Here is a 13320-nt window from a genome sequence, read left to right as displayed (position 1 = left end):
TATGCAACTGCCATTTTAAAACAGCCTTTCATGATTGATCTGACAGATGTGAATTTATTTAAAACCATACATGGCACTGAAATAAGTAATAGACATTTACAGTATATAAACATGCATAATAACCAAAAGATCTGTTCCAAAAGATAAATGACAGAAATGAAACCACATACTGTACGTGACTGATTTGTAAAACTCAGGCACGAGCATCACATGCAATCTAGGTATACTGGTCTCTACCTACATTTTTGCAAAACTCCAAAAGCACACCTATACATACAATTCACTGCAGTTTCCAGCTGTAATGAACACTAGTGGCGGTAATTACACAAGTCGATACCTGGCGATAACTACAGAGGCATATTATCGGTAAATAAAGCCTTTTTGGTAACACTTTAGAATACTGTTCCGTCATTAATTAATAACCAAACAGGAACAAATGAGTAACACAATATTAACATTCTATCTCTGATTAATTAGTGCTCAGTTGAATGAGGTAGTTCACTATTAGCAAATCAGTAACTACTATTTCTTACACCTCCCAGAGGACTAACAACTACTATATGCAGGTTCATAATTAATGAAAGTAATGCAAAATGTATAATTAATTCTGAAGTGAAGATCAAGCTAACCCACCAGTAATGACTCAAGCATTACCAAATCCTTCAGAAGGATGCGTTATAAGATAGTCCTTATCCTCAAATGCTGCCTTAGATTTTGGCCAAATTTTTTGGGAGCATAATTATACTGCCTATCATGCGAATTAGTCTTCACATTGATACCTAAAATGTTGCCTAACTAGGCAGCTCATCGGTTTCAGAAGAGTTTTCAAAAGTACTATAAGGGTAAACTTAAGTTTTTAAAGTACTGTAATACTATAGTGTTCTCCTTGATTCCACAATGATTGTTTCGTAGACTGTAATGGATTTTAAAACATTTTCAACTCAAAGCAATATTTAATACTTGCATAATTATTTATTTTTGTGAAAAGTATTTTAATATGTGGTATGCCTGTACATTATCCATTCATTTTACGTCTCACACCGCACTGACAGACGGCAATAGACTATTCGTCGGGGTTTAACTGATCAGTGTGGCTGTCTGCGTTGGTTTGCCTCTGTCGATGCAGTGTGAATTGGCCTTGACAAATAAAATTCAATATTTGGTGTCCAATTGTTTAGTTATGTGGCAAGTAGCAAGTAATAAGCTGGATAATGTACAGAACATTCAGCCAGATATTATTGCAAAATAAACCTTCACACAAGACCTGTCCAGATCAACCTGTCCGAATTTATTTATTATATTTACTTCATCCCTTACTAAATGCACAGCTAGCCATGAATTTTCCCTGATATACTGTATATACACCAATTGCTGGAAGGAAAGGAAAATAAATAGCTTAATTTCCTTCTTTAGTCCTCAGGAGTACTGACATCACACCCAAATACATCAATGTGAATTATCAATGACACTCCTACAATATTAAATGTGCTTGTCCTGCGGTAGTGAATTACATTTAAGGCTAATTTCTCACGCTTTCACAGCAGTGTTCATTCGGCGTATATATGCCGCAGTGCTGGCACAGTTCTGCAGCAGAACAGGTCTTTTGTGCTGAAAATCTGTGACACTACATCAGCTTTGAGCTCACTGTGACAGTGATGCAAAGAAAAGGTCAAAGGGCATGGATCCCGAAACAGAGATGCTGACGAGCAGCAGGAAGTGGTTTATAGCAGGCAGGTATTGATCAAAGACACACAGAGCAGGTTAAAGTCTAAACAGAGGGCAAAAGGGTTTTATATGCGCGAGCCTTTTTTGAACACCATGTCGCTTTACAAATATTTTCAGAAGTGAAAACTTAAGTTGGTCAAAAGGAGGCTAAGTGAAAAAGTGAAAGAGAAGCTGGATGACTCACTGTAGACGTGCACTTACATTCTGCAGGTTAAACTGTAGCTGTTGTTTGTAGGGCTCGAATTCATGGGCGAGCTCATAACCCTCATGGTAGAATGTGAACAGACCCTGTAGGAAGGCCAAGAGCTGCAACCCAAGCAAGATGTAAATACAAGTTTCTATATTATGCCTGTAACACAACATATCTACTGTACAGTATCTCTTTCCTCTTTCTCAGTGCAAACAGGAATTTTACAATATTTTGTGTCAGTTGGTAAATTCTCTGAATATCTAAAGCTGTCACATAACTGCTCAACCAAAAGACTGACATACAATTCAAAGGGATTCTCTAACTTTCAAAACGGTGTGCTAAAATAGGATTTTTTTATTTACACAAAGAAATGAATAGTACTTTTGTAAAATGTTTAAAGTCCCCCTGTAGTCAATAATTTTTTTCCTTTGATCACCAATTTTCCTTGAAAAAAAAAATCTTCATGTCTTAAAATAGCTTGAATGTAACTCTACACCCTTCCCTCATTTAGTACACGCGGTTCTATGAATATGCAAATTAGCCCCGCCTCCACTCACTCACACCAGCTCAGAGATCCACTCGTTGACGATCACACATTGACCTGATTCGTTGCAAGGTAGTTTGTGACGTCAGCAGTCACAAGTAACACCAGCGATTTCAAACTGCGTTTTTAAGACTGTCTTTGGTTCACTGCAGTTTTAAGGAGAACATACTGTTGGTGTTGAATTTGCAAATGGTTTGTCTTAAAGCATATTAAAAAACATCACATAGACATATAAACAACATTAAAAGCAGGATTTTCACCACAGGGGGACATTAAAACAATGAACACACATTAGATGGAGACTGTAGTCATACCAGTAGCCTAACAAAAAAAAGAAGTGTTTAATTTTATATGAAGTGGGACGCCTCATGGGGCCATGTTGAAATCAAATGACCAGCCGAATACAATTTGCTTTATCTCTGTAAATCTTCCTGTTATTGGACATTTTCACTGACAAAAATCATTGAATGATGGTATGTAAAAATAGTGCATTTCTACAATGGCATTGGTAACTAAAAACATTTTCTTTTGCGTATTTCTGCATCCAGACTACTAGGTGTCAGAAATTATTTATTGTAAATACAATTACAACCCTACAACCTCAAATTTCTTAGGGAAGACATTTACTTAACTCACTTAAAACACTGACTGAATTGTTAATGCACAGATCTGATGTGGCTATGGTAAGTGCATTGTGTATTAAGTTATACATCTATTGAGCATTACAGTTATCCCATCTGGCCACTGTAACAATTTGACTTTCTGATAGTGACTTTAGCACAAGACTTCAAAGATGCTGATGTCACACCCCCGAAACTCAAGAGCAGAACAGACTGCAGTGCTTCTGGTAGATTAACAGCGTTGTTTTCCCCATGCCTGGTGATAAACAGTGGACGCCCCTCTAAATCTATACAGCGCGTTGTCTGACTCACTTTACTGCTCACACTTATGCATATAAATATGCTTAATGCAGGAATGAGTCATGCAAATTCTGTCCACTGTTGTAATATGTGAGGTTCAGCTGTTGTGTATTTTATGCGATCTATTTGCTGAGTAGACATTTAGATGGCCAACATGAAAAGAACCTAAAACACTATAGTAAGAGCACTTCCTCTCAAACTATTTTTAATGGCAGGAAACTTTCAATTATTGGTTTATAATTGAAGGATCAACTTTGTATCAAAGGTTCCCCTCAAAAATTCATTAGAAGAAATAAAAATAGACTCAAATGAACATACTGTTGTATTTCCAGTAAAAGAAAAGAATTAGACCTTGATGTCATTGATAATGAAAGTGGAATGCATCATAGATCATTTGGTGCTGGACAAATTTGGTGAGACATGTTTGAGATTATATTGAGATTTCTGACTTTTGGTTGCGGTTTACCCATAAATGAAAATTCTGTCATCATTCACTCACCCTAATGTAGTTCCAAACCTGTATGTCTTTTTATCATAAAAGAAGGTATTTTGAGGAATGTCTGTTTTTTTTTTTTTCATACAGATGGAAGTCAATGGAAACCAAAACACTTTGTTTGCCAACATTCTTCAAAATATCTTGTGCTCTACAGATAAAGAAAGTCACACAGGTTTGGAATGAAATGATGGTGAGTAAATGATTGAATTTTCATCTTTTGGGTGAACTATCTCTTAAATAGTTCAGGGGTGACTGTGGGACAGGAAATGACAGCTGAGGTTTGATTAAGTTGGCATGATAAGAGTGTGATTATGACTTCAGTGGTCAAACTCTCAACATACTTCCTGTTGGCTACAAAACCATTACTGACCAGATGGCTTGATTCTCATTACATTACACATCATGATGGGCATCTGATTTGTTTTTCAGGAGTTACATTTGTCTATACGTTATCGTGTTTATGTGCATAATTGCGGCTTTGTGTGTATTTGTGAGCTTCAGTTTGTGAGACAGAAACTTCAAGTCTAAGTATAAGAGGAATAATATGCATCACAAAGATCTTACCGGCTCAACAAATTCAAATTTCTTCTTCTCTTGAACCTCCTGGATTTTGAAGACGTATTCTAGCGAGGCGTCATAAAAGAGCTGCCTTTCCTTATCAATCTGAGCGTCAGCCTGGAAATGAACAAAGAGCGCTGTTACCCCAGAGACAGACAGAAAGCAATGACTGCCAGGCTTGTACGCTCATTTGGATGTGTTTGGGCTTTGGTTAATCGTTACATGTGAGAATTTATGGCTCAGCTTTGTGAGAATTTGTGTAACAACAAGCTAAACAAACGCATAGGAACATCTCTGAACAGCAGGAAAGAGGAATAAAAAAAACAATGAAAAAAAAAAAACAACAGGAACTAAAGCTTGTAAACCCTGATGTTTTTAAAAGGATTAGTCACCCAAAAAATGGAAATCTGATCATTTTTTTACTCATATGTTGTTTAAAACCCATATGACTTTCTTCTGTGAAACACAAAATGAGAAATTCAAGCTTTCAATTTTCAAAACCCCCCCCCCACTAAGGACTATAAAAGTTCATATGACTTGTGGGTTATTACGTTCCCATTTATTGTAATTGAATGGAAAGTGTAGAAAGTACATTACTAAAAATGTCTTTTTATGTTTCACAGAAGAAAGTCAGGTTGGAACGTCATGAGGGTGAGTAAATGAGAAAAAAAAAAAAGAGTGAACTATCCATTTAAATAAATGACATCACAAAACTCAGCCATGTTTGTGCCACTGTTGTCACCAAAAAAGTCAACGTGTACACAGTTTCAGTTTTACATTTGCTATTTGTTTTTGCTTTTTGTAAACTTTATACTTTTTAAGAAAATTAAACTTGTTTTGCATACTGACTTGCAATCGGTTGTCTTTCTTGCATTGATTTGCATACAGAATTTTGATTGGACTTTGTCTTCCTTGCATATAATTAACCATTCATACTCACCACTATGCTGCCTTCACGTGCTATTGAAACCGATTTCTGAAGTCGTAATTTTGAGCTTATCACGTTCAAGTGCTTTGTCGAAAAGAATGGAGCCAAAATATATTGAAGATATTTAATTTTGAATAAAATGTAGTGTCCCATTCATTGACAACCATATAAACTTTCACCGTGGTATCTTGCTGACGATTCTGGAATTTTATAACATACAATATGCTTCGAATGGTTATTCATATATGTCAATATGCATTAATTTAACAACAAGACAAAGTGGTGTAGCTGTTGTGGAAAAAATTAAGAAAGAATAGCAGTCACAGCAGCAGTCGTTCTCTACTCCGCCATGTTTAAAGTTCATGGTCCGCCCCAAATCGGATACGACTTTAGGCGTATACTAGGAAACTGACATTTACGATAATTCCGATAGCACATGAAGGCAGCATTACAATGCAGTTATTTGTTGATTCACTAGCCATGTTTCCATGCAACGTTGCGAATTTAACTTGTGAATTTAATTTCATTTGCAAATAAAGCACCGTTTCCATCCCATGTGTTCAAGAGAACAAAATCATCACTGGGAAACTAGTGCAAAATATATGGAAGTATTATGATGCCATAAAGAATCGCATGCGCAGGGTAAGATTTGTGAAAGTGTACATAAGATTGCAAGCAAGAACGTTGCTGAGCCAAAATAAGATAAAGATGTGTTCTGGCGACTGGCGTGTTTATTGTGTGATGCTTCTGGGAGGGAATTAAATCGAATCATTTTGATGATAGACTTTGCTCAGACATTTTAGAATGATCAATCCAACAGTCCGCTGGTTAATCCAGTTATGTGCATACAAACAGGTGGATGTAAACATAGCTACTGTGAGTCTTGTGCACAGCAGACAGAAAGCAAGATATCATGATGGTAAGGCACTTCTAATGCAGAAATGCATCAGAATTAAGACTAAAACCTAAATTACTAAGAATCTTTCTTGCAAGCACTGGTATTTCCTTTGGAAAGTGCAAAACTATACTTATTTATGGAATGATTCACCTCTTGGAGAGCTGATTCCTTTTTTCTGGATGACAGGTTGAGATGTTTTTCCAGTGTGGAATAGTACTTTTCCGTCTCCTTGTCAAATTTCTTCTTTCCCTCCTATGAAAAACAAATAGTTTCTGGTATTAGTTGTTTAGTGTATTAAGTCAGTTTTCTGTGTCATAACAGAGTAACCACAGGTGAAAAACACTTCAGTTGATTATGAACATGTAACACTAACATTTGACAGCTACAAAGTGTCTGAATACTTTTGTCTTTATTTTGAAAAATATATCTATCATTTTATCATTTAAAACCTAACAAACAAATATTTTGTGAAAAGTTAAGTGTGGAAATCTTTCTTTAAAAGTGGGGTCCTCATATGCTTGTGATGTGCCTGTCAGGCCATTGGGTGGCACTCCAATGCTTTATCACACAGAGCCCGTTCTTGTCTCCCACTGATATGTGTAGTTACTGCTTTAAAAAACAGTTTAACACATAATTGATATATTGCATGAAAATAAATATATTGTCACTCTGTAATGAAATGATATAAACCAAGCTTAAAGATGATACTTAATCAAGCATAGTTCCAAGATAACAAGATTCATCCCTTTCTGTTCTCAGCAGACACAGATCAAATCACCATTTTGCACAATCGCATGTCCATGGGTCATATTTTAATAAGTTAACATTTCCTGACAGATGCAAGCAGACAGAAAAGGTTTGCATTTGTCTCAATGCTTACTCATTAATGGCACAGGTAGTATGGAGTATGTTCGCTCAAGCATTCGAGTGGAAGATTTCAAAATCAAACAAAAAATATTCTAAAACTTCAGCCAAAATAATCAAATTACAGCTACACAAACTCACAAAGTAGGCTCAATGTCATGGGTATTAAAAGTCAAGATGGCAAAAGTTACTTTGTCATAAAACACTATCATTTTTGAAAGGCCATCAATGCAAATATGCTGTGTTGGCAGCACAATGGTGTAGTTGCTGTGGCTGTGTCCGAAAGCTAAAACAATACTGCCGGAGGTAAGAAGGCAACAAGGCACATCCGAATCCAATGATACTGTGACATTTTGTTTACTGAGATAATTTCACCTGATCGATTTTTGAAGGTTGCATAGATGTACCCTTTGCTGACTATAATATCCCACAATCCTGTGTTCAATCATGTCCGATTCCTGATCTTAAAAATAAAAACTACATCTGAAAGTTGCGCTTGGTGGTCAGTTTGTGTCTAAGGGTGTGTTCACAGTTGGAGTTCGGTTCTCTTGGTTCTTTTGGTCAAGATCAAAAATGAAACTGATACATTTATTCCTGGTTCACTTAGTGTTCACAGTCATTTTTAACACTGAACTGACATATACAAAACAAAACAAAAAAACAGCTTTTATGATGTATATTTTGCGACGGAACTTTAAGAGCATCGAAAACAATGCAGCATAAATGCATTCGTTGTATGTGCGTACATGGTATTTTTACCAGCTAAGAACTCACAAAAGGCTTATAAAATGTGTGAAGGACTCAAAACAGCACCAGAAATTCCTTCGTTACACACACAAACGAAGATCTGCTTCAAGATAATGCCGCTCTGATGCTTGAGCATTCTGTCTTTCTAGGGTAACATCCTCTTTTTAGGGTAACATCTTGCGACATCACGTCCTGTTGTTGGTTTGTTTAGATGTCTTTGGTCAGTGTTGCATCATATTTCAGTCGACCCGGACCAGAGTTCATTTGGAAGCGGGCTGAGACTCAACTTTTCAGCGTTCTAGGTCCGCTTTTTTGGTGCGCATCAGGGTTCGGATGGCAGCGTTCACACTTATTCAAGTGAACTACACTAACGGAGCAATTGTACCAGAAATTGTTTTAATCGAACCAAACCTATCAAGAGTGAACACACCCTAAATGTACGTTTTTGACCAACTTTTTCTACTTTTGATGTCATTTCTAGCAGGAAATTAGTAATTAAACATTCTCTTAGTTATCACCAAAGCTTTCTATTTTGTTGAAGATCATTCAACCGTTATGCTGCCGTTAAGTCTGTTTGAAAAATTGTGTGAGGTACCTTCTTGTGCAAATGCGGCCTACAAAGCCATATAAAGCAACGAGGCAACAAGTCAACTGCCTAAGCTTTCAGACGCAGTCCTTCAATGCTCAAATTATTATTTTTGTTTTGCTTCACTTACCATACAACTGTGGTCTTGGACTTTACACTGACACCCGTTGGCATGGAGGCACCATCATACAAATTGAAAGTTTTTTTCTCTTTTGCTATTGTAGAAACACACAGGTAAATAAATAATATTCACATGCATATTTGTCACCCATGATTATAATAGACAGTGTCTAATAATAAAGGTGTGACTGAGATAAAGTGAGTGGTATTTAGCTGGTCATGTGATCTCAACATGGCAGCCACCATGAGGAGGAGACACACCTTATGTTAAATAAAACTGCTGTTTTTTCAGTGGAAAACTTAGTGCACGTTTTGTAGGCCAGATTTAGATGAAAATAAAGAGGTTGAAGAGTAAAGAAATGTGAATGATGAAGAGGAGAATTCTGAATATAAAATTTGGATATCTATCTGCTCCTTCCATCCCGTAACAAATCACAAGATAACTAACTTCACGAAAGGAGATGAATTTCCACAGGAGAATCCACAACACTGAACCCTCCAAAGGCCCTGACTCCACTCAGTCTGTTTTCACACCTGAGCTGTCTGCCCGAGGCCTTTCATGCAGCGATGCAATACGTGGATTCTACAGTTATCGCAATATTCAAAGGTCATATGTAAATTTTAAAGTGCTCTATTTCTTTGCAGCAACTCAAGTGCTGTTCTGAGTGGGAGCATGGGAGATGACAGAGGGTCTGTTTGGACCACTGTCAAAAGAAACAAGCTGGTTGAGAAAAAAATCTCTGATAGCCGAGGCACTCCTTAATTAAAATGTCTTTATTGCAAAAATGACATGTCCTAAATGGACAACTTTAAAATACCCACGCGTAGCGGCATGGGGCCTTCTTCAGGGCATGGTTGCTCAAACAAGCTGGTTGGTTTGAGCCAAACGCATGAGTTTCATACATGTGATCCCGATAATTTTCACCTCCCTAATTTTTCTATAATTTTTTTTTGCAAAAACGTCCAAAAATGCAAGCAGAAGTACTAGATTATTACATTTTCTTAAGAAAACATACAGACAAATGTGAATACTGATCACAGTGTACATACTGTACACAGTGTTCCCCAGGGTTCTGTCCTTGGGCCTTTACTGTTCATAATCTACATGCTTCCATTAGGTCACATTATCCATCATCATAGCTTTAACTTCAATTTCTACGCAGATCATGACATTAAACTTTACATCCGTTCTCAACGCACTGCTCCTTTACCCACCAACTCCATATCGGCTTGTATTGATGACATAAATGCATGGATGACTGGTAATTTTCTCAAACTCAACACTGATAAAACAGATCTACTTCTTGTTGGTTCTCCTCAAATCACATCCTGTTTCTGTGTTGACAATGTTAATATCGCTGGAATCCTGGTTAGACCTTCCACCACTGTTAAAATCTTTGATTCTTCTCTCTCCTTCCTTCTTCACATTTCCCACTAACCAAATCTGCCTTCTTTCACCTTTTACTGTTATAATCGCTCGTTTACGTCTGTTTTTAAATATCAATGATGCTGAGACCCTAGTTCATGCTTTCATTACTTCTTGGCTTGACTACTTTAATTCCCTTTTCTATGGCTTAACTAACACAACAATAAGTAAGCTTCAATATATTCAGAGCTCTGCAGCTAGGGTCCTCACATATTCCAAGATATCTTCCCACATTACTCCTATTCTACGCAGAATACACTGGCTACCCATTCGCTTTCGCATTCAATACAAGATAGGCTACTTCTTATCGCATTCAAAGCCCCACATTCAAGTTTTATCTGTATTGTCTCTATGCCTGCTGTCGTGTACATTTGTTATAATATTGTGAAGCAAACTTGAGTTTGCTGAAACTTGACACTATATAAAATAAACTTATTATTACTATTATTAATACTGCATACTGAAAAAAATAAAAGAAAAAAACAGCATGGTAATATGCTATTCTGAAAATAGTTAGTTATAACCTACAGTCATGCAGTGAAAGGAAACAGCCAGTGAAACTCGAACTCGTTTGTATTTTCATTCCCATGGCCCCTTCATTAACCCCTGACTCTGTATAACGGCTACTGATATGACATAGCTAAACAGTGCACTTGAACAACAGTGTGCCACAACACAATTTTAGTAATCACAGCCCTGCATTCTTCGCACTGTCACATTTTTGACCATAATCAATAAATAATTTCATGACTGCATCTTTAGACGCTTCCTGTACTGTGTGCAGAAAAAGAGAATACCTTTCCACAAAAATTTTGAAAATGTAGAGTCTATATCTGAAAGACTCCTATGGGATAAGAATTAAATAATAAAACAGACAAATAAATGAATAAATATTTTAGATTGTGAGTTGACAGTCAATAAATTTCCCTTTGGGTTTGTTTGCTTTATATGAGGATGACAGTGGAATGTAATATACTGCATCTTTGGGCTTGATGACTTTATTTGTGAGCTGAAAACTGCAAAAAAAAAAAAAAAAAAAAAAAAAAAAAACCTGACTGAAGGAAATACAAAAAATAATCTCCTCCACAAATACACTGAGAGACAATCAGACTGAGACAGAGAAAAATAAGAGAATTAAACTGAAAAGCTTGAAATGTTTTGGACTGCCCCATTATAGTTTAAAATCAATGAATAATTTAGTATAACCACACAGTAAAAGTCAAGCATTTTTTTTTTTTTTTTTGGGATGATAATGGCTAATGTACGGAAGAGGATTAGGGCCAAGCAATAATAAAAAAATAAAACCATCTCGAGATTAAAGTCATTATAATTCGAGATTAAACTCGTTAAATTTCGAGAAAAAAATTCGAAATACAATCTTGAGAATAAACTCATTAAATATCGAGAATAAAGTCGTTGTGTTTCGAGAAAAAACTCGTTAAATTTCGAGAAAAAAAAAAACTCTAAATACAATCTTGAGAACAAATTCATTAAATTTCGAGAATAAAGTCGTTGTGTTTCGAGAAAAAAAGTCTAAATGAAATGTTGAAATGATGAAAATCAGTGTTCATTGCATAGCCTACTGATATCAACCTCATCGAGGTTTCGTGGTTTCCCAGGATACCATAAGATGCATTATTAATCGTTGTTGTGTACGCCTCCATCCACAGAATGTAATGACTGTAACCATCTATACAGCCATTAATGGCAATGCCGTACGGTTTTAATTTATCATAGCTGTCCATATGCCAGAGTGCATTTGGGCCAGCGCAAGTGTAGCCTACTCTCCTTCGTCGAAATTCCACACCTTGAGGATCAACAAGTTTAATAATGTGTCTTATGGTATCCTGGGAAACCACAAAATCTCGATGAATTTCATGTTGGACAAAAGCGAGTACATCGCGCAAATTGGACTGATTTTTTCTTCTAAAAAGACCTAGCCGACCTAGACCTATGTTCTATTCTTTGTTACTGAAAGAAAGTCTAAAATATAGCTTGACTAAGTGATCCAACTCTGCCATCCTCTAGCAGTAGTCTATGCAATGAACACTGATCGAATGCGTTATTCTCTACATTTCATTTAGACTTTTTTTCTCGAAACACGACTTTATTTCTCGAAATTTAACGAGTTTTTTTTCTCGAAACACAACGACTTTATTCTCGAAATTTAATGAGTTTATTCTCAATATTGTATTTCGACTTTTTTTCTCGAAATTTAACGAGTTTGGTTTTATAATGACTTTTATAATGACTTTCGCATTATAATGACTTTAATCTCGAGATGGTTTTATTTTTTTTATTATTGCCTGGCCCTAATCGTCTTCCGCACTAATTTGATATGAATATCTGCAATAAAAAAAGACTAATACTATGAACTCCACAAAAAGTCCACAAATAATTTTATAGCTTGTTTATAACTAGGTTCATTCTCGGGGTGTAACGGTTCTTGGTAAAAAAATAAATAAAAATCGAACAGTACTATTCTCCTCCCACGGTTCGGCACGCACTCGCACCGCGGTTCATCTTAAATCTGACGACGCATCTAAAATATGGTTTATTGAAAATAACAACACATAAAACAGACAGACAATATTCTGCTAATGCATGTTTCTATCGATGGATACACATTCTGGGTTCCCAATACATTAGTGTCTCAGTATGTACTGGATCCGTGCATTATATCCTTTATATCCACAGTCCTTTTTTCCCTGAACATAGCACATACAGAATCGTACCGAAACAGTAACACTAAAACCGTGATACAAACCGAACCATGAGTAATTTGAACCGTTGCACCAGTACAGTGCATTTAGATAAAACAATTTAAGTCAGCAAAACTGAATATAGTAAAATATATTAAAGCTATACAGAGGAATTAAATTTAAAATACATCATTTTACAAACTGACAATTAGTCCTATTTTAAACATTTTAATGATGTGCAGTGCAGTCACATGAGATGAAGAATCCAGTCATATCAGTGGCCTAAAAAAAGTTTTTGATTGACCACACAGTCCAGAGTGTGAGGGGGGAAATACATTCTGTAAACAAGCAGAAACAAACAATTTGTGCATACGCATGCTTGGTAAATGAGACCCAATGCTTCATGCTTAAATGCCAACAGGTGTCAACCTAAAATCCAATACAGTTGGACTGAATAAAAGCTTATTTTATTATTTTATTATGTAACAATAAAACAATTAATAGTCAGGTGCAACTTTTAAATGACAATTTAAAAATAATTTTACTAATGAATTTCCTTAATCCATATGCCAACTGAGGTTACATTTCTTTGACACACTATGGTCACAGACACATT

At 36.1% G+C, this 13320-nt stretch overlaps 1 protein-coding gene across 8 annotated transcripts in view; it reads right to left on the bottom strand.

The window, feature by feature from the left end:
- Positions 1-13320, bottom strand: part of arhgap42b (Rho GTPase activating protein 42b) — a 137116-nt gene that overhangs the window by 32051 nt on the left and 91745 nt on the right. For all 8 annotated transcript variants that reach the window (XM_084408908.1, XM_084408906.1, XM_084408907.1 and 5 more), the window contains exons 5-7: positions 6410-6511; positions 4440-4550; positions 1927-2031 (exon numbers count right to left, since the gene is read on the bottom strand). In XM_084408908.1, the coding sequence (XP_084265034.1) occupies positions 1927-2031; positions 4440-4550; positions 6410-6511 (318 nt within the window). The remainder of the gene's footprint in view (positions 1-1926; positions 2032-4439; positions 4551-6409; positions 6512-13320) is intronic.

This window comes from Rutilus rutilus, assembly GCF_951802725.1.
Source record: "Rutilus rutilus genome assembly, chromosome: 5".
Lineage (NCBI taxonomy): Eukaryota > Metazoa > Chordata > Actinopteri > Cypriniformes > Leuciscidae > Rutilus > Rutilus rutilus.
The sequence above is the reverse complement of the archived record's forward strand: the minus strand, read 5'-3'. Positions and strand labels throughout refer to the sequence as shown.